Below are 20,573 nucleotides of genomic sequence, written 5' to 3' on the forward strand. Positions count from 1 at the left end.
ATTTCCTTGGCTCTGCCTAGCACAGGACACCTGTGGGGAGCACGTGGGCAGAACTATTTATAGATGTGCCAGGTTCTCAGCTTCTCCAGTGGTGAAGCAGAGAGCAGCTTGACACAGCCTCGCCACTCTTTAGAGAGACTTTATTGCTATAATTTAGCAGAGGCGAGGAAAAATTAGGTTTTTTTTTCCATTGGTACCTAATACCTGTTGCATCCAGTGGGAGTCACACACCCCACTACCACGGATGGACTCCTACATACTTACAAGAGTTTCCAGCAACTGTTGGGAGTGAAGTGGCTCACAGAATAAATATACACTTCCCTTAAATAAATATACATTTGCCTTCCACTCCAAGCCCCCGGAGCATTAACACTTTTATATGAGCATTTACAGAGGAAACAGCGCTAAGCCCTATAATTGTCCACGTCAAAATCTGTTTATTTGGAGAAGCTGATTATTATTCAGCTGGAGTTGCTCACGGTGATGTAGCGGAGAATTGCCATAAGTGTTTGTACTGTTGAATTACCACTCAAAAGAGCAGCCCATCAGCAGCATTATTGTTTATTGCTGTTCCAATGCGCCAAGGCTGGCTTGTTTACAGGCACTGTAACTAAAAAACCAGAGTTCTCTTTATTTTCTGCTACATGAGCCTGTGGGGAAGAGCCCCTCTTCCAGTGCCTGGGAAAGCTTGGGGAGGGCATCGTGGTCATTAGTGGTTACAGGTGAGGTAATTGAAAATGCTTCTCTCTCCGGACCCTCCCTCTATTCTTGTGGCACTTTTTCTTTTAGAAATACCTACATTTGTCGGTACTTTATGTAAGCTTTTGACTGTAGGACTGTTGTGTTAATGAATGTTCGCTGGAGTATAAAAAATATTCTATATTCTGCGAATAACAGATTATAGGTGACTCTGAGCACATAACGTAAAATGCTGTAGGTGTTTATGAGCCATTTATAAACAATGTATTATTGATCAGGAAGGGAGAGAGACTTCACCCATTTATTAAACTCCATGAATCCTGCAGTAATCTTTTCTAAAGGGCGTTAAGGGCTTGGTTAGAAATGAGGTGGTAGCCCACAGCAGTGGGCTTTCTGGCCAACAGCTGGTACCGTCACACCAGACACCTGGGAGCCTCGGGATACTCCTGAGCATCCTTGGCCTGTCCTGCAGCCAAACATGCCATTCCAAGAGTTTTTAGTCTACAGTTTAGTCTACAGCTACATTAGTAGCTCTGGTTTTAGTTATCCCTTCCAGCTGCTCTTAGAAACGACGATTTTACTTCGGCACCTTGCGATTCCTGTCGATCCCACGTCGTGCTTTCCTGGAAGAGCTGCTTCTCCCTCTGTTTCTCTGCTTCTCTCCCTGGCTAAATCTTTTTCTTCCCCCTTTTTCTGTGTTTCCCCTTTCCTCTTCCCTCCTCCCCCCTCTCCCAGGGCGAATGCTCGCGGAAGTGCTACGACATCTTTGTGCTGGAGACGGTGTGCGTGGCCTGGTTCTCCTTCGAGTTCCTGCTGCGGTCCATCCAGGCGGAGAACAAGTGCGCTTTCCTGAGGACCCCACTCAACATCATCGACATCCTGGCCATCTTGCCTTTCTACATCTCCCTCCTGGTGGACACGGTCTCCCCCAAGAACGGGGGCAAGCCGGGGGTGGGGGGAGCTGGGAACAAGTACCTGGAGCGCGTGGGGCTGGTGCTGCGCTTCCTGCGGGCCCTGCGCATCCTCTACGTGATGCGTCTGGCGCGGCACTCGCTGGGGCTGCAGACCCTGGGGCTCACCGTCCGCCGCTGCACCCGGGAGTTTGGGCTCCTCTTGCTCTTCCTCTGCGTGGCCATGGCCCTCTTCTCACCCCTGGTGTACCTGGCGGAGAGCGAGCTGGGGGCCAAGCAGGAGTTCACCAGCGTCCCCACCAGCTACTGGTGGGCCGTCATCTCCATGACAACAGTTGGCTACGGAGACATGGTGCCCCGCAGCATCCCCGGACAGGTGGTAGCCCTGAGCAGTATCTTGAGTGGGATTTTGCTGATGGCTTTCCCCGTCACCTCCATCTTTCACACCTTCTCCCGTTCCTACAGCGAGCTGAAGGAGCAGCAGCAGCGAGCGGCCAGCAGGCAGATACGCCAGATGGAGGAGAGGTCCAAAATCCTGGATGGGGACAGTGCACAGGGGCTCGGCCTCACATTCCCACCAGACGCTGCTGGGCAGGAGGACCAGGAAGCCAAGAGAAGTTGTTGACTCTGAACGGCTGAAGACGTACGTTGCCGGCACAAGAAGCAGTGGACAAGGTCGGGGTGGGGAGGGGGTCAGTTCTTCAAGCAGCACCTCCTGAACTGCAGAAACGAGGGGCTGACACACACAAGGTTGTGGCTAAAGACCAGCTTCTGATCTTGAGGGCCCTCGGAAAAGCGCCCCTAGAATCTCTACCAAGTAACAGCTCTGCTCCATCGCTTTTCATAGGGCTTTTGTCTTCAACAGGTGTTTTTGGCCAACTCCAAGGAGCAGCCACCGAATGGAGCCAGCCAGGAGAAGGTAACGTGAAGCACAGCCTGTGCTGGGGTGCCACCACCCTCCTTGGGGGTGCCATTTGGTGGAGCAGCCAGGGTGCCACCTCCTCCCTGGGGGTACCATTTGGTGGAGCAGCCAGGTTAGCACCTCCTTCCCTGCTGGGTCCACCTGCGACCCCCCCCGTAGGCGCAGGGGGTTTGCTTCAGCCCCTCCACCAAGGAACACGAAACCTCAGAGGAGCCAAGGCGTGAGGGCAGGAGAAGGGCAGAAGGATCCCTGCAGCTTCCCCGGGGTCTGTCTGTTGCACAGAGCAGGCAGCGCAGCCCGGGCCGCCAGCTGTGACTTGTGCGCTAGCGCAGTGTGCATTATTTAGTAAATCTGCCTATTTACCACCCAAAGCTTTGTACCTTAGCCCCGTGACAGGCGCAGAACATCGACAATCTCCCAAACTATGGTACCGAACGTTAACTTGGCTTTGGGTTTGGGTTTGTGGTTTGTTTGGTTTTTTTTTCCTTTGCTATCAGTTGAATATAACAAACGTCTTTACAAATCACGCCGTTTCTCTGCTTTCTGTTAACTCTTTCCGTCCCTCCTGTATCAAAAATGTGTTTGACAGACAGCTCAACCTGAGAGCTACACGCAGCCCACGAAGGGGAGGGTGATGTGGGACCAGTGGTGGCTCCCAGTCCTGCATACTCTTCCTTGGTGGCAGTGACTCCAGTCCCGTGCCAGCAGGAGACCGAACCAAACCCGCTGAAGTCAATGAGACACTTCATGGTGTGCTCCAGCCCCAGCTGCAGTCTCCTTCTCTGGAGACGTTCCAAACCCACCTGGACACCTTCCTGTGCAACCTGCTCTGGGTGGCCCTGCTTTGGCAGGGGGGTTGGACGAGATGATCTCCAGAGGTCCCTTCCAACCCCACATCATTCTGTGAGTCTGTGATTCTGTAGCAGCTGTGCTCTATGGTAGGAGTAAGTTTTTTGGGTTGGTTGTTGTTTGTTTTTTTTTCCCCCTACTAAGCCAATCTTATCGTCTAAAAATTAGCATTATTGTTCTGGCTCTTCTTCCTAATTCTCCAGAGATTTAAGTCAATTTAAAGGGAAAATGAGTCATATGGTGGTGTCAGCATGTTTATTTACTGATGCCAGCCTGGTGAGCTCTCCATCCCGCTTCCCCACAGGAGCTGGTCCAAGGCAGCAGCTTTGTGGGCCTTTCAGTGCTCCTGTGGGTTGGAGACAATCAAGGGGTGGAGGGCAATTATAGAATTGTCTGGGTTGGAAGGGACCTTTCGGATCATCTAGCCCAACCATCAACCTAACTCTGATACAAAAACCATCACTAAACCATGTCTCTGAGCTCTGTGGAGCACAACCTGTGCCCCCATTAGTATTAAAGCCGTGCAGTGTCACCCCCCCGTGTCCTCCTCCTGCCACAAAGGGAGCGAAAGCTGATGCATCAAAGGTGGAATTTGTCCAGTTTTGAGTTTTTGTTGTCTTATTTTTTTGCCTCGGCGTACGCTGTAACACCACCCCTCCCTTAGCAAGCGCCCGTATTAAGCCATTCCTTGTAGGAATGGAGCAAGGGGGAAAATAAAAGGCTACACTTTATTTTAATAAAAATTAGAAGCTTTGTTGCTGAGTGCTTGCCTCTGGTGGTTCGGGCGTGGGGTGGGGTGGGAGGAGGTGGTGTTTGGCCGTGCCCACATGAAGCCCATGGCTGCGGGTGCTCCAGCCAGGTTGTCCACTGGGCTCGGGTGTGTGCTGCAAGAGGTGGAGGCAGCAAAACTGAGCCCCACCACCCCACCCCAGCCCTGCAGGTGACATCAGAGTCTCCAAACCCCCAGCTGTGTGGAACTACAAGCCAACCAGAATCACACGTGCCGGGGGTCTGCCCACCCTTCACAGCCCACCACCACCATCTGCTCCTCATGCCAGGCAAGGAGGGCCAAGGAGCAGTTGATGGTGCCTGGGCTGACTCAGACTCCTGGCAAAGCCACACCAGCGCTGGGTTGCTGTGACTCATGAAAAATTTTAATTTTTATTATTTTTTTTTTTCAAACCTGATGCAGGCATTTCTTGCATTAAGGCTTATTAAGGATTGGCATCAGGGGCACCCAAAACAGCAAAGTGAGCTCTGTGTGGATGCATGGTGCTAAGGGGCAGCACCACATTTCATGGTGGCTTTCAGGCACTCAGTCTCCAGGTGGGACCCAGTAGGTTCACCAGGTGGACCCACATGTTCACCTTTCAGGGTGATTTGGTTCATGCACACCAGGTGCTCTTCAAAGCCACCTGGTGAGGGTGGAGAATACTTCTCCTCAAGGTGGTGGGGCCCATGGATGATCAGCAGCAATGCCTTAGTCTCAGTTCCCTTGCAGAATGAAGAGAGTTTCACACTTGCAGTTCTAGCAAATAACCATGAATGAATGCTGCTTTTTGGCCCCGCGGCATGAAAAAAAAAAAAAAAAACCAGCAAGGAGACAGCTAAGTGCAGCTCAGCAGCTGTGAAGGAAAACAGAGTGATGAGACACACCATATTATTGCTGTGCTCCATCAAGTTCCTATTGTCCTACAATAGTGAGTTCTTTATATTTTTCAAAAGGCCCGTAATTAATTCCAGCACGCGCCGAGTTTTAATAAAGTGACAAAACCCACTCATTATGCCTGTTAGTCAAGGACTGGCTTTTAATAAAGTTTCATTTTGTCTATTGAGATGACAGATTGAGGAAACAAATATAAACGAGGAACCTTTTAAACGGATTATTTTTGGAAGCTGTATAAAGTTGCGATGCACACGTTGCCAGACACAAAACATACCCAGAGGAGAGCGAGTGTCACCCAGCGTCGCTGCTGGTACGGGTGATGCTTATTCATAGAATGGTTAGAGTTGGAAGGGACCTTAAAGATCATCCAGTTCCCCCCCCCTGCCCTGGGCAGGGACACCTCCCACCAGACCAGGTTGCTCCAAGCCCCATCCAGCCTGGCCTTGAACCCCTCCAGGGATGGGGCAGCCACAGCTTCTCTGGGCAACCTGTTCCAGTGTCTCACCACCCTCACAGCAAAGAATTTCTTCCCAAGATCTATTCTAAATTTCCCTCTTTCAGTTTAAAACCATTACCCCTTGTCCTGTCACTACACACGAGATTTAAGGCCATTTAATCACTATCTATAACAACTAACTGCTGCCTGTGTCCCAGCAGGGAATTATACCTGTTCCTTTGAAACACAGTCTAGTGCTTCATGATGGAAGAACATTGGGTTTTGCCCCAAGGAAAAAGAAAAATTCTTCTCTCTACTGGAACAGAGAAGCCACTTCTTCTACAGGGCCGCCTTGGTGGCAGCAGGTGGGGGCCTGGGCATGCAAATTTGGGCAGCTGGCAACGAGAATCAGCTGAAAACCGTTAACTACGTTAGAGCTAAGGGTGTGGTAACTCCTACAGGGACAGAGTTAAGAGGGAATGGCACCAAGTCAAACCCAACTCCTGCTGACACAGCGCACGGGCACAGCCAGCTCCTACCTCGTAGCAACCTCAATTAAGAAAAAGCACTAATTGTAAGAAAAAAAGGTGACCCTGGTACCATCCCCTCAGCAGTAAGCCAGGCAGAGGTTGCTGTCTCACACTGGTGAGGCCAGGATGGGCACGGTCTATGGCAGCCTCACAGGAGAGGCTTCAAAGCACCCTTGGCTCTCATGGGGCTTGGTGCCTACAGGCTACAGCCTTGGAAGAGTATGAAGCCTTGGGGAGGAAGAGGAATGAGGTGGATGGAGGCTGGAGACACCCAGCGTGATTCTGCTGGCCCACCTGAGGCTGAGCAAAGCCCCTCGGTCTCCCAGCACAGCAGAGCCAGCACCTGTGAGAGCCAACTCCACATAAAAGTGGGACACAGAAGGGGCAGGGTGGGGGTCTGAAGCCCTACGTCTGTCTGTGTTTGCTGTTGGGGCATTTCCAGATGCTGATGTCCCCTTGGGACCTGGCTGCTCTACAGCTCTACCTACCTCTACAGGAAGGTCTGCTCCGGGGTGAGCCTCACATTGTGTTCCAGGCCGTGCCTCTTATTTATGGCTGTTGGCGCAGGGACCCGGGCAGCGCCGTTATTTACTGGTGTAGTGTTGACTTTTACACATTAACCTCTTCTTCCTGGTATGGAAAGCCACCAGCAAAGCCACAGCCATCAGTCAGCTCCTTGAAGCCTCCTTGGCGCTCAAGCCTAAGCTGAGGGTCGCAACCACATTTAACAAACGGCAGCCGTGGGCCAACTTCTGCTTTGCTACCCAGTGCCGAACTTCAGCTTTGCCTTTTGACTTTAAAATACTTCAGCTTTGCCTTTTGACTTTAAAATATTTCCATTGCATCTAACTACGTATGAAGATACACCCAAACCCCTCATGATGCAATCCGTCTCTATGGAGCCACGATGCCAGTGCAGGGCCGAGGGAGAGCCAGCCCTGGCACCAGCCAAGATGCCAAGATGTGCTGCAGCCTTCAGAGATGGACATGAGACCTCCCCCTTGTTTCATTCGGGGCCCGTCCCACCATCAGCTTCCCCTCAGCAGGTGCCAGTAACACCAGTCCTGTTTGGGATGGGTGGTCCAACCACCATGAGTGATGATGAGCAGGCTCAGCTGTTGTGGGAACCGCTTGGGCCGTTGTCCTCTGTGGTCTCCACTGCCCACAGACTGTAACAGAGCGGGCAGGTTGTACTTCCCACCCTCCTTTTCCTCCTCCTTTTCCCCCACTTCAGTGATTTCCTACCTTTGCCCTTCCAGCTCTTGGTTTTCTTTCATTCCCTCCCCTCCAGGAGCCTCTTCCTTCGGCCCCTTCCTTGAGTAAGCTCCATCTCCCACCTCTCTCCTCCTGCCCTTCCCGACCCTCTCTCCTGCACCCCCAGCCCTCTCTCCTCACCGTCTCACCTTGTTTTCACACCCTGAATCAACAGGGAGGGAGGTCAAGACTCCTCTGGGCACAGTGGTTGGCCATGAGATGATGGGCTCGGCCTCCTCATCTTCCCTGCAGCGGCTGCAAAGAGCACATCCCTCAGCTGTCTCCAGTCTTTGACCTCATTTTGCACAACACAGGGTTGGTTTCTTTCCAAAGCTATGTAATAATCTGCCACATAAATTTATTTTTACTGTGAGCATCACAAGCATAAAAGAGTTCAGTGGCCACGAGGGCAAGTTCAGCTCCAGGATGTAAGGAAGAGCAGGGGACAGAAATCCAGAATCCCATCGTGACGTCAGGACAATGTCTGCCTTGTGCTTACCCACCCACCAGGAGGAAAAACCACCCTAATTATTCCTACAGACAGTGCTCTAGACGAGAGGAGTTATAACATGAGTTAAGAAGCACACATCTTACCTCCGAACAAAACAAAGCAACACTGCAACTTATAGATAATAGGCAATTTTTATTTAAAAAAACAAAAACAAAAACATTGCAACTGACAGAGAAAATAAACTCCATGAAATGTGCCATACATTCAGAGATGGATTTGAAGGAATTGATTTCTTATTCTCTGAGGTGATCATTGATACAGATACATCCTGACAATTAAAGAAGAAAAAAACCAAAGTTCTGTAACATTTTGTCTCTAAAGCATCTTGCAAGATGGAAGTTGAAGAGTTCCTGGCCAAGAGTCCTACCTTGCTCAATGCCACGCACAGAAGGTAACTTCAGACATGGTTTCACTGGCTTCTCTCCCAGCGTTTGCAGCTCTGGTGTGACTGAGACTGGTCTGCAGAGCTGGCTGGTTTGGGTACTGACAGCAGACTCGAGAATCTGCCCAGGGAAGAGTCCCAAAAGGAAAAAAAAAATACCACAACAGTTGTTTTACCCTCGGTAATACCTGCAGTTCAAAGCCAAAGAGGTGGCCAAAAGTGTGCACTCCCAGGTGAAACTGTAACATACAGAAGTATATTTCTTAAGAGCCATTTATTTCTTAAATCCCCGTTTCGTAGAATATTAGAAAAAGACCACCATATACAAAAATCTTATCATTACAAGGTATTTAAAAAAAAAATCTTCAGACCATTAAAACACACAAGAAAGTGTTTGTTTGCGTACAGTAGAAATACAATCCTCATTAAAGCAGCATACCGGAGAAGCCAGTTGTTAAGTAAGTTTTCAATTAAAAAAAAGACCAAAGCCCAGATGTTCCTGTAACGCAACCAGGACACCGGAGAAAAGAGAAGAACAAAACATTCATCGTCTGCCATGCCGGGTACATCGTCTTTGTAAGGTCACTTCAGGCCTGTAAGAGTATGGTATGGAACGAAGGGCATGGAGGGACTTCTTGAGGACCTTCCTTCCACCTCTGGAAGTGCTCCTGCCGAAGGGCAGGATGGCTTGAACCCAGGGCAGGACTTCTACCCACAAGTTTGGCCCTCAGCCCTCTGCCACCACCGTGTCTGCTCCCAAACCAAAGGGCACGTGCAGTGGGAGCCCCAACATCAGCCTGGGGCCACCTGGGGAGTGAGAGGGGTCAGGTCTGTAAAGCAGCACGGGGACAGCCCGCTCTCCCCGGGCTTATGATGGACATTCCAACCAAGAGTCACACCACCACTGCTCCAGCCTCCTGCTGCTTCCCCTCCAGAGGACGGGTTGCCACCAGTGAAGACAGTCCAGGACTCAAGTCATGAGATTCCCAAGTAGAACAGGGATGGGGGAAGTATCTGATTTACCCACCAGTTTACCAAGTTATTCTTAAACCTCAGACTTGCTGCCATCGGTAAGAAAACACAAGCTCTTGGAGAAAAAAAATGATTCTTAAAAAATCTGTCCCAGCTCTAACACGGTGCCTGTGGTCAGGGTGGGATTCAGCCAGCAGCAGGGAGGGAGCCTGATGAAGAAGACAGCGGCGCAGGCAGAGCTGTTCCTGGGACTAAGCCTCTTGCTGTGGTTGCCTCACACCAGCCAGGGCAGTTTCATGAGGGTGACTGGCAGAAGCCCAGGGGCTCGGTCGCAGCCCCCCGTGGGTCCACACCACCACCTGCAGCTGCTGGACACAGGCAGTTCTCAGAAAGGGTATGGTGACCCACGCGGGCAAACAGCCATCATAGACAACGTCTACATTTATAAATAAACAATAAACCCTCTGCTCTTTCAGCTTTCTCAGTCCCTCTAAGTACAGGCTGCTGATTCTTCTAAGGACCTAGAAGATCTTAAGCGACAGAAAAAGGAAAACGCGGGCTCCTTCCTCGCCGGGTGAAAGCAAGCAGCACCCCAAAGCATAAACTGGGTTTTGTTTGGCATTAAACAACACGAACCTGGAGCTCAGCCTCAACAAACCAAGCTGTCACATCCCACTCCATAGGATATGGCTTGTTCTCTGTCTCAAATTTTTCTGCTCCTCCTTCTGAGGCAATGGAAGTGGAGTCGCTTCTATGGTTGTGGCTCCATCACCATCTGGAAATACTTGCCTGGCAATACTGCCAGCACACATCTGTTGCCCCCTTTGGTTTGGGAAAGATGTCCCACAGCCCAGCTCTGTCCTGTGCAGAGGAGCAGGAGCGGTGCTGCCCCCCGAGCGCAGGGCGGGCTGTTCTCAAACCCCATCCTTTCAAAGCACAGCTTTGAAACTACAAAGCTCAGCAGGAAATTACCTGCCTGTTTGCTCCTCCTTCTGGCTGACCCGCTTGGCTGGCTGTGCCTGCTCTGAACATGGCTCCAGCATCGTCCATACTCTGTCCCCTCTTCATCATCCTCTTGGTGCATCCACCTGCCACACGGACCTCATGGCTGGGGTGAGCACCGGCCGTTCCCTCTTTACCACATCGATGCTTCACGTTGATGTGTGACCAGTTCCTTTCTGGCTGCTCTCCTCCCTGCAGGACCTCCTGCCCTCACCTTCTCTGCTCACCAGAGACCCTTCAGAAAGGAAAAAAGCAAGCTCCTGCATCTTCTCTTCCAATACTTCTTCCTGCGCGGTGGAGGTACCGAATGCCGGCATATGCCGCAAACTTCCTGCCAATATACAGACTTTATATATATTATATAAATAGGTTAAAAGTTTCAGACAAAATATCCTATCGTTTCTGGGGTGTAACGTTTTTAAATAGCATTAAAAACACAAACCATCCAGCCCTTGTGATTAAATATACAAACGTTTGTGAATCAATAAGGCTCATAGGTACATATGCAAAAATAAAGTGCCCCCTCCCCACCCCCCCACCAAGTTCTGTACAGCTCAGTCTCAAAACAGAGAGAGCGAGTAATTTAAAAATAAAACCTCCCGAGCTGGAAGAGCAGCCAGATTTTCAATCCTTGGTTCTCCTTTCTGCTTTCGACTCGGTAACGCAGGAGTATTTCTGAGCAGGAGAAGAGCTGCCCATGGCTGACCCCGCCGACCTGCAGCCTCTCCAGCCCAGTCCCTCAGAGGGCCTTGGTGCTGGCCGGGTGGGCGGTGTGGGACACGGGCTTCTGAGGGTAGGAGCTGTACAAATAAACCTGCAACAGGATGGCCATGTCCACGAAAACCTGCAGGAGCCCGCAGATGGAGAACTGGAAGGGGGCCTGGTTCAAGATGAAGTAAACGGTCTTGAAGGTGTCCCCGCTGGTCCACATCAGCACCATCTTGACACTGGAAGAGAGAAGAGAAGGGAAGAGCGTTTATGGAGAGCTTGGCTTGTGATTGGACCCACCATGCCAGAAGATCCCACCTACATCCCACCTACGTGCAGCACTGTACTCGGAAGGGAGGATCAAAAGCGAGGGTTCACACTCAGCAGTGGGTTGGGGCTCTCCTGACGTGCAGCACTGTACTCGGAAGGGAGGATCAAATTCATAGAATCATAGAATCATAGAATCATTGAGGTTGGAAGAGACCCTTGGGATCATTGAGTCCAACCATCTCCCCTACTCTACAAAGTCCTCCCCTACACCATATCCCTCAGTTCCGCATCTAAACGTCCCTTAAACACATCCAGGGATGGTGACTCCACCACCTCCCTGGGCAGCCTGTTCCAATGCCCGACCACTCTTTCAGTGAAAAATTCCTTCCTAATGTTCAATCTAAACCTACCCTGTTGGAGCTTGCAGCCATTCCCTCTCGTTCTATTGTTAATTACCTGTGAGAAGAGACCAGCCCCAACCTCTCTACAGTGTCCTTTCAAGTAGTTGTAGAGAGTGATGAGGTCTCCCCTCAGCCTCCTCTTCCTCATACTAAACAGCCCCAGCTCCTTCAGCCGCTCTTCATATGATTTGTCTTCTAGGCCCTTCACCAGTTCCGTTGCCCTCCTCTGCACTCGCTCCAGCACCTCGATATCTCTCTTGTATTGAGGTGCCCAAAACTGGACACAATACTCGAGGTGTGGCCTCACCAGTGCTGAGTACAGGGGCACAATCACCTCCCTACTTCTGCTGGTCACACTATTTCTAATACAAGCCAGAATGCCATTGGCTTTCTTGGCCACCTGGGCACACTGGTGGCCAAGATTCTCTAACCTACAAACCACAGTGCTCTCATCTCAGCCATCACAGCTCCAAAAGCCTGTGGCCACCAAGGTCTCCAAGATTTTAGAACACCCAGCTTGGGTACTCGCCTGGGCGGTGCTCTGTACACACAACCACCACGTGCTGACCACCACTGACCACAAACCAAAGTCGTACAGTGCACAGGAAACCAAGGCAATCCAGCCCAGCAGAATCGCAGAAAATTGCAGAAAATGCAAAACCAACAAAAAAAAAAAAACCCAAACCAGAAAGCCAGATTTTCCAATAATACAGAAAGAAGGGAAACGACACGCCTGCAGCTCTTACTGTGAGGATGAACATCACTAGGGATTTTTATCAAGGACACAGATCAAGAGCAATGCTGAGATTTCCTTTCAATAGCCATCCTCACTTTCATCTTGCTGTGCTGCTGAGCCATCCCCTTCTCCTGCAGTCCAGCTCCTGCTCCCCCACATCAGGAGAAACTCCAGGGAATAGAAGCAAGTTCTTCAAACAGACCAAATTTTTTATAGGTTTTTTTTTTTTTTCACTGCCCTCAACAAAATGTGACCAACCAGCTCCTGAAGGCCATTTCTGAGGTTCATGCACTTTATCAGGAGAGCTTTTTTTAAGCAGATGGATAAGCGGTAGCGGACGAAAGCTTTGTGGGTCACAGTAGGAGCACTGCGCGTGGTTTGTCATCATTATGAGCAATTAGGTTTTGCCAGCACTGACTCCAATTCATCAAATGCAGCCAGGCCCATGCAGCAGGGCAGGACTTAATGTTCGTTTCTCAAACACTCCGGCAGGGAGCTAGCACAATTTGTATTTTGGACACAAGTACACAACGCTATTTATTGCAAGCCAAAGGCTGCAGCCCACTCCCTCCCCACACGGGAAGGGTGGCCAAGAGCATCAGATGCTGCTGCCCCATCACACGAGCCTTTCTGGAACTCAGGGCAGGTGCTGAGGGTGTAAAACAGGTCTATAAACCTATGGACCTTCCAAAGAGAGTGTCTGTGTGTAAGCGCCAGCAGGGATGTGGGGGTTGAGTGAGCAGGCATTCCCCACCCAAGGTCACTCTAAAAATGTAAATAAATTGTCAGAGAAGGAAAACAACTGCTAAACCCACTGTGTCAGTTGTGCTCGGTGCAAACAGCCTGCGAGAGTTGGGGTTGTTCAGGCTGGAGAAGAGAAGGCTCCAAGGAGACTTTATAGTGGCCTTCCAGTACCTGAAAGGGCTACAGGAGAGATGGGGAGGGACTCTGTATTAGGGAGTGGAGCGATAGGACAAGGGGTAACGGTTTTAAACTGAAAGAGGGAAATTTAGACTAGATCTTAGGAAGAAATTCTTTCCTGTGAGGCTGATGAGACACTGGAACAGGTTGCCCAGAGAAGCTGTGGCTGCCCCATCCCTGGAGGGGTTCAAGGCCAGGCTGGATGGGGCTTTGAGCAACCTGGTCTGGTGGGAGGTGTCCCTGCCCAGGGCAGGGAGTTGGAACTCGATCATCTTTAAGTTCCCAAACCATTCTATGATTCTATGCCCAACCTGCCTTGGGCAGATACCTACCTCCTACCTACCCCAGAGGAGAAAAGAGCACTCTCTGCACAGAAAGGGAGGGTTTTATTGCCTAAAAGAAATGGAGTTTTCACTTGGTTGTGGGGAAGGAAGAGGAAAAAGGGGAGAACACACCTGAGCCCTTCTTCTACTGTTCTGCTCTAACCATCATTTGCTGAATGAAGCCAGTCCCTTCCTGTAAGATGTGAGGCTCATTTTTACCAAGCTACCAATACACCAAAGGGGGCAACCCTCTAGCCTCAGCTTTCTTCCCTTGCAGGACTCTGCACACCATGTGATGGAGAATCTGTGGGGTCACAGCAACAGGGGGAGTCTCCCAGGGAGCCACCTGACACGGCAACAGCTTCAGGGTGCAAGAGAAAAATGATTCACTGTTAACGTGGCTGAGGCTTTGCTGCAAGAGGAAGCATCAACACGGCCTGGGGATGGACACCACAGCACAGGGAGGCTGCATGCAGCAAAAAAATTCCCTACCTGTCTCATGAAGACCACCTTTATGCTACCATCTTCCTGACATCTGGGCTTTTTGTAGGGCTACAAAGATGATGAGGGGCCTGGAGCACCTCCCTTATGAGGAAAGGCTGAGGGACTTGGGTCTTTTTAATCTGGAGAAGAGAAGACTGAGGGGGGATCTGATCAAAGACTATCAGTATTTAAAGGATGGGTGTCAAGAGGATGGGGCTGGTCAGTGGTGCCCAGTGACAGGACAAGGGGTAAGGGGCACAAACTTTAACACAAGAAGTTCCATCTAAACTTGAGGAGGAACTTCTTTCTTGTGAGGGTGGCAGAGCCCTGGAAGAGGCTGCCCAGAGAGGTGGTGGAGTCTCCATCTCTGGAGACATTCCAAACCCACCTGGACACGTTCCTGTGCAACCTGCTCTGAGTGGCCCTGCTTTGACAGGGGGTTGGACGAGATGATCTCCAGAGGTCCCTTCCAACCCCATGTGATCCTGTGATCTGCAAAGCCACCTGAGCGAGGCTGTTCTGTGCGGCGCTGCCTACACAGCAAAGCAGGATTTAGGAGTAAATAAACTGATGGCTTTCCTGAAATAGCCCAAAGCCAAGCTGGGGAGACGTGGAAGGCAGGAAATGGACTTGATGATCTCGGAGGTCCCTTCCAACCACTAAGATTCTGTGATTCTGTGAAATGCTCACCTTGTTGATATTGGGGGATAAGGTCTAGTAGGACAGCACAACAGCTCTTAGCACAAACGAGCGAGGGGGGGTTAGGGACGAGCGGTGCCACCGAGCAATTTGGGGAGGCAGAAATAAACCCACGGCAGCGCTTGGTTGTGCGACAAGAGAGATGCCAAGTGGAGGGGCAGGAGGCAGGATCTGCGCTGAAATAGCTGGTTATTGCCAGAGGCTGGAGCAGACTGGCGGTAAAAATAGCATTTCCCAGTCATGTAAATCAGCGCTGCGGTATCCAATGACAACAAACCCCCTCAAAGCAAGCTCCTTTCTTACAGCTGAGCTCGTTACAAGGAGTTGCTAATGTAGTAACAGGGAGTGTCAAGTCTGTGGAAATCGCCATTGACCACAAGGAGGAAAAGCTGGTGGTTTTTCAACTGCTCTCAAAAATCGGAGAGAGCGCTTATTTAATTCTCCTCTTGGAATTAATTCTCAGAAAGACACCATCACTTCTGCTCAGACACCAGGCTAGGGGTGGGTTGTGAAATGCTGGTTTTTAATATGGTAATATCAAAATGCCCTACGGTGCTGCTGTTCTCTACCACCGATAGTAGATTTCGTGAAGAACACTGCAGCAATCTTCATTCCCTAAATAAATAAATGGCACGCTGGAAAACGGCGTTCACTTTTCTCAACGAACAACTTGGTTCATTCAGGTTCCCTGTGTATTGTGTACTAATTCTGAAGTGACAGCAACCAGAGGTAAAAAACGCCAATTAGCCGGTGAACCAGAATTTTTACAGAATACTCCTGAAATTATTCAGATGTGGAAAAAGCTTGTAAAGTGCATTCAAAATAAAAAATAGGAAAACAAAACCAACTTTCTGTTGCTTCTCTTTGAGGAACTGTACTAGAGGCTAAGTAATTTACAGAACAATGAGATTAGCCAGACATTTAGGCTCAACCCGCCCCCCCCTTACCGGGGACTAACACTACTCAAATAAAAACTTTTCAGCACCTTCATTCCTTCTGCTCAAAACCTGGCTGCCACAGTCTCAAGTCTCTGATTTTCCATTAGAGCCTTTGCACACTCTGCTCACCATTAGTCACTTCTTGGTCATTAGCCCTTTTCTTTGCCCTTCATTAGAAAGAGGAAAAACTACCGGAAAAAAAGGGATCTTGTAAAAAAAAAAAAAAAAAGAGATGTCAAGCCCCCTCTTTCTCCTCCCCGGTAAATAAGTCTGCCTCAAGACTAGTTGCAGCCATTCATCAAAATAACTTACAAAGAGCAGCATGTTGCAGAGCTGCAGAGCAGCAGCCTGCACAACACGGGCTGGCACTTAGCACAAAACCTACACAAGAAGGAAAACACGGCGGTACTCCCTTTCTGCCTGCACTCTTAGATTTTCTCACATCCATGCTATGACTCTGCACATTTGGAGCTTAACACACAAAGCCCAAAATATCCCTGGCAAGCCGGGAGACACAAAGAGAATCAGACATTAGAGGGTGACTTCCGTTCAGAAATCCTGTAGTGGTTTGACCAGACGTTTCAGCACAAATAGCAACAGGAGGTACGTGTTGCCCTGATGTAATTACACCCTGCTACAGTCACAAACTTAGTGCTAATTGTGCTCAGACAGTCAATGAACTCAGAAATCCTAAGTTATTTTCAATAACAGAAAAATGAGTATAATTTATTGACCTTTATCTACTATGAAAGTTGCTTTTTTTTTTTCTTCTTTTTTTTTTCTATCCCAGGCAACTGGAACTAAAAAGAGGAGCATTAGCTCGGACTCTTTTTGTTCAAGGATCAGTGGAATTTGACCACAACTTCTCCACGTAACAGCCAAGTGCTAGACCAAGACACAGGTGATGCCAGATTCAAAAATCTGACTTTTCAGATCGCTACAGTTTCAGATATTTCTTCATATATTAGCACTTGGTGGTCATAGATGTTAAAAAATGGTGACAGATCCTTAAATGACTGGGGACATAAAACCAGAATAAAATCATTTTAAGAGCTGACGAGCTAGTATTTCCTTCAGGAATAAGGTCCACATCAAAACAGCCTGTCAATGAGCATTTTGAACGCTGCATTTGGTTTTGGGAAGCGAGGAAGAGGGTACAGAAGGTATCTCTCCTGCAACCTTTTCAGCTGTTGCCTCCCACAAGCCATTTGCATGGGAATGTCTGGAAGAGAAAGCAGATTCAGTTATAACATCCTGACTTTGGAAAACTTTCAGCTCCCATTTGCAGCTCAAAAATAGTCTAGTTAGAGAAGACAGCAAGCATCCGTAACGCTGCGCTTCAATCAGAGGCTGGCCTGCCTTCAGCAAGGAAACACACATCAGAAAACATGAGACCCGAGTGCCATGGTATTTTTAACACTGCACAAAACAAACGAAAATTAGTAAATAGGCATTTGTTCCTAACAAAAAGCCATATGGCTTAACAAAAAAAGGAGTTTTCCTGACGCTAACCAATTTGTTTAGCCTGCCAAAAATTATTGAAAGGAAAAAAAAATAGAAGAGAAGACAAAAACATTGGGATCAGATACCCAAAGTGTCTGAAGTTTGAAAAAATGGAAACTAAACGTGCATACCCTAAGACAGGTTCTGCTGTGTGAGCATGCATAGATCTTGTTTTTAAATACTGCACAGCCAGCTGGGAATCCAAGCATGAAACTGTTCACCAGTCCTATGTGCTCTGCCTCGGCGAGAGTGCCTTACCTCACTTCTCAACAATTCCTCCAAGGCTGGAGCAGCCCTGACCATCTCCAGAGGGAGCCATTTGTCCAGCCCCACAAGGACTTAAGAAGAGCAATGCAAGAGAGAGCCAGCATTTATTTTGGATCTCTGGAACCAAACTAAAGCAGCTGAGCTAACCCATCCATGGGCAACAGGTACCACAGAATCACAACAGAATCACAGAATGATATGGGGTTGGAAGGGACCTCTGGAGATCATCTCGTCCACCCCCCCTGCCAAAGCAGGGCCACCCAGAGCAGGTTGCACAGGAACCTGTCTAGGTGGGTTTGGAATGTCTCCAGAGATGGAGACTCGACCACGTCTCTGGGCAGCCTCTTCCAGGGCTCTGCCACCCTCAAAGGAAAGAAGTTCCTCCTTATGTTTAGATGGAACTTCTTGTGTACAAGTTGTGCTGGTTACCTCTTGTCCTGTCACACTGGGCACCACTGAAAAAAGACTGGCCTGCAACAGAAAAGCAAACTATCTGAAACCTCCTGTGATTTTCAAGGACTTGCACATGTCACTGAGGAAAGATGAAATGGAGGATTTCACTCTGGAACACCGTCAGACAAACAAACCCACAAAGATGCAGTCTAAAGTGACTGTTGGTGGCTTCTTTTTAAATATATGCATTTTATGCAGACTCACAAATAAACAACAAAGTTTTATGGAAAAATAGGGTAAACAGGTATTTATCAATTATTTTTCCTCATGAACATCTGTTTTCTAAACTCCCAAGAGTTGCAGGTGTTAGACACTTTGACCCTGCTTAGCACACCCACCCAGAAGCCATGATTTGTTAGAAGATGTCTGTCAAAGGAAAGTTAAGGTGCTGGTTACCTCTTGTCCTGTCACACTGGGCACCACTGAAAAAAGACTGGCCTGCAACAGAAAAGCAAACTATCTGAAACCTCCTGTGATTTTCAAGGACTTGCACATGTCACTGAGGAAAGATGAAATGGAGGATTTCACTCTGGAACACCGTCAGACAAACAAACCCACAAAGATGCAGTCTAAAGTGACTGTTGGTGGCTTCTTTTTAAATATATGCATTTTATGCAGACTCACAAATAAACAACAAAGTTTTATGGAAAAATAGGGTAAGCAGGTATTTATCAATTATTTTTCCTCATGAGCATCTGTTTTCTAAACTCCCAAGAGTGGCAGGTGTTAGACACTTTGACCCTGCTTAGCACACCCACCCAGAAGCCATGATTTGTTAGAAGATGTCTGTCAAAGGAAAGTTATGGGGAAACTACACGACATGCAATCTGGGGCCAGGACTGGTGGATAGTCTGGGACCACTGGCATGGCCTCTGGCTATTTCAAGCAGCTATGCCTAAAGTTTAGTCCTGACAGGTCCAGAAACTCATACCCCTTAACAGCTATAAATTATTTCTAGTGCCCTACAACTTGTGCTGCAGAAAGAAGGGCAGCAAAACAGCCTCAAACACCCTAAGTCTGTGCAGCAGGTGTGAAAATAAATCTCTTCTGTGGGTCAGAGGAAAGACTTGAACCACAATTCACACCCTGCCCTTCCAGCCAGGAGACACAAATGGATGCTGGCCAGACTGCGAAGCTCAGGTCTGCTCAGATGTGTGGTACGAACACATATGAGCTGGGCTCTACTACTGCTGCTGGTGGGTTTGGAAGCTTTGATACATGCTGCCATGACAGGGGGCGGCTTTCCTGAAGGTGCTGGGGCACCAAATCACCACCCTTCAGCATCTCACTCATTGAAGTTGTTCCTGAGTATCTGTCCCCCTTTCCCTATCTCTCACATCCCACTTAAGGCTGTAGGATGGAGCTGTAGGCACAGCTGCTGGCTAATGCTGCTCCAGATACTCTCATGGTGCCCATCTAGTCTCTGGTCACTTGGCACCACTAGCTGAACCACTCATCTTGCCACATCTTCATATGGTAACCACTAGATAGCCTGAGCATGCCTTTAGTATTCCAACTCAATAACTGTAATTATCACGTTGGTCAACGCACACAAGGTCAGGGTGCTTGCTCTAGTGCTTTCCTTGCTGGCGTTCAAGTGGTTGTCTCCAAAGCCAGCGCCCCCGAGGCCAAAATCTAATGATACTACAGTCATTACTTTTCACTAAATAATCACATCCTTCAGCTAGTAAAATGCTCCTCACATTCTCACTGGAGAAAGGAGTGTGTAAAGTAAGAGTGATCGCTCAACGGGAAGGCTGGGCTTTGTCAGAAGGTGCAACCACAAACCAATGTTTTCCACTGACCCACAGGGGTTGCAGAGCGGTGCTTTAAAGCCCTGCTGTGGACAACTGACTGCTGTGGGGAGGAAATAAAAGCATCACAACCACATCCCGCACACAGCAGCGTGACACAAATCTTAACATTTCAGTAAGACTAAGGTCTTTGCAGTTCAAAATGGACAGACATTCCCCAGCCTGTCTTCATTCCCAAACTCTTGCCATCTGCCCCTTTGTACGCTATGAATCCTGGTTTAGGAAATTCTCTAATACAAGACTTGGTATCTGAAGGGACAGAGCTTCCACCACTACCCTGAAAGCTCACCTGGCAATGGCAGGACATCTACCTTGGCATATAATTCGATCCCCTTACGTGGACATGTCATGCCCAGCCATCCTCCCTGGAACAAATAAAAACCCTACCTTTGAGCCTTGTTGAAACAGCTTTTTCTGACGCCAACTTTTGTTTCTTTCTACATCCCACTAAAGAATGCTACAAGCACTTCCTCCCCTTTCTCGGTTTTCAGGCAGACCATTCCACATGTTGGTCACTGCACTTCCCACTCTTCTGCTGTTTTCTGGTCCCTCTTTGTCTGAGGAGCAGAGGACACAACACACCATTAGAGGTCAACCTGTAACAGAAAATCTCTTCTTTTTTGGAACCACCCTCCAAATTCGGCCTAAGTTTCACCAACCTCTTTTTCCTGCTGTTCTAGCTCATTTATTAACCACTTAAATTACTCACCCCCCTGCTCACTTCATAGACCTTCATCACAGTCAGTATCACCATCACGGGTATTTACGTCCTTGCATCTCAATCAACATTTCTCCAAACCCAAATCTCATTTTACTTCCATTTCATATTTCTAATCCCACTCAGCCCTACTGCACTGAGGGAGACAATTCTGCAATCACACAAGGAGATAACTTATCCCACTTACACAACTGGCTGCAGGGAA

The 20,573-nt window shown here is 48.9% G+C and overlaps 2 protein-coding genes across 7 annotated transcripts in view; one reads left to right on the forward strand and one right to left on the reverse strand.

Annotated features, from left to right (window-relative positions):
- The window catches only part of KCNG2 (potassium channel, voltage gated modifier subfamily G, member 2), a 66,870-nt gene extending 62,735 nt beyond the window's left edge, over positions 1 to 4,135 (forward strand). For 3 of the 4 annotated variants that reach the window (XM_014940941.1, XM_014940943.1, XM_014940942.1), the window contains exon 3: positions 1,435 to 4,135. In XM_014940941.1, coding sequence (XP_014796427.1) covers positions 1,435 to 2,235 — 801 coding nt within the window. In that variant the 3' untranslated portion in view covers positions 2,236 to 4,135. The remainder of the gene's footprint in view (positions 1 to 1,434) is intronic. The other variant, XM_014940944.1, reaches the window with a different exon arrangement.
- A 3,755-nt stretch (positions 4,136 to 7,890) lies between these two features.
- PQLC1 (PQ loop repeat containing 1) overlaps positions 7,891 to 20,573 on the reverse strand; it is an 86,385-nt gene continuing 73,702 nt past the window's right edge. For all 3 annotated transcript variants that reach the window (XM_014940946.1, XM_014940945.1, XM_014940947.1), the window contains one exon: positions 7,891 to 11,081. In XM_014940946.1, coding sequence (XP_014796432.1) covers positions 10,874 to 11,081 — 208 coding nt within the window. In that variant the 3' untranslated portion in view covers positions 7,891 to 10,873. The remainder of the gene's footprint in view (positions 11,082 to 20,573) is intronic.

This window comes from Calidris pugnax, unplaced genomic scaffold (genome assembly GCF_001431845.1).
Source record: "Calidris pugnax isolate Ruff unplaced genomic scaffold, ASM143184v1 scaffold8, whole genome shotgun sequence".
Lineage (NCBI taxonomy): Eukaryota > Metazoa > Chordata > Aves > Charadriiformes > Scolopacidae > Calidris > Calidris pugnax.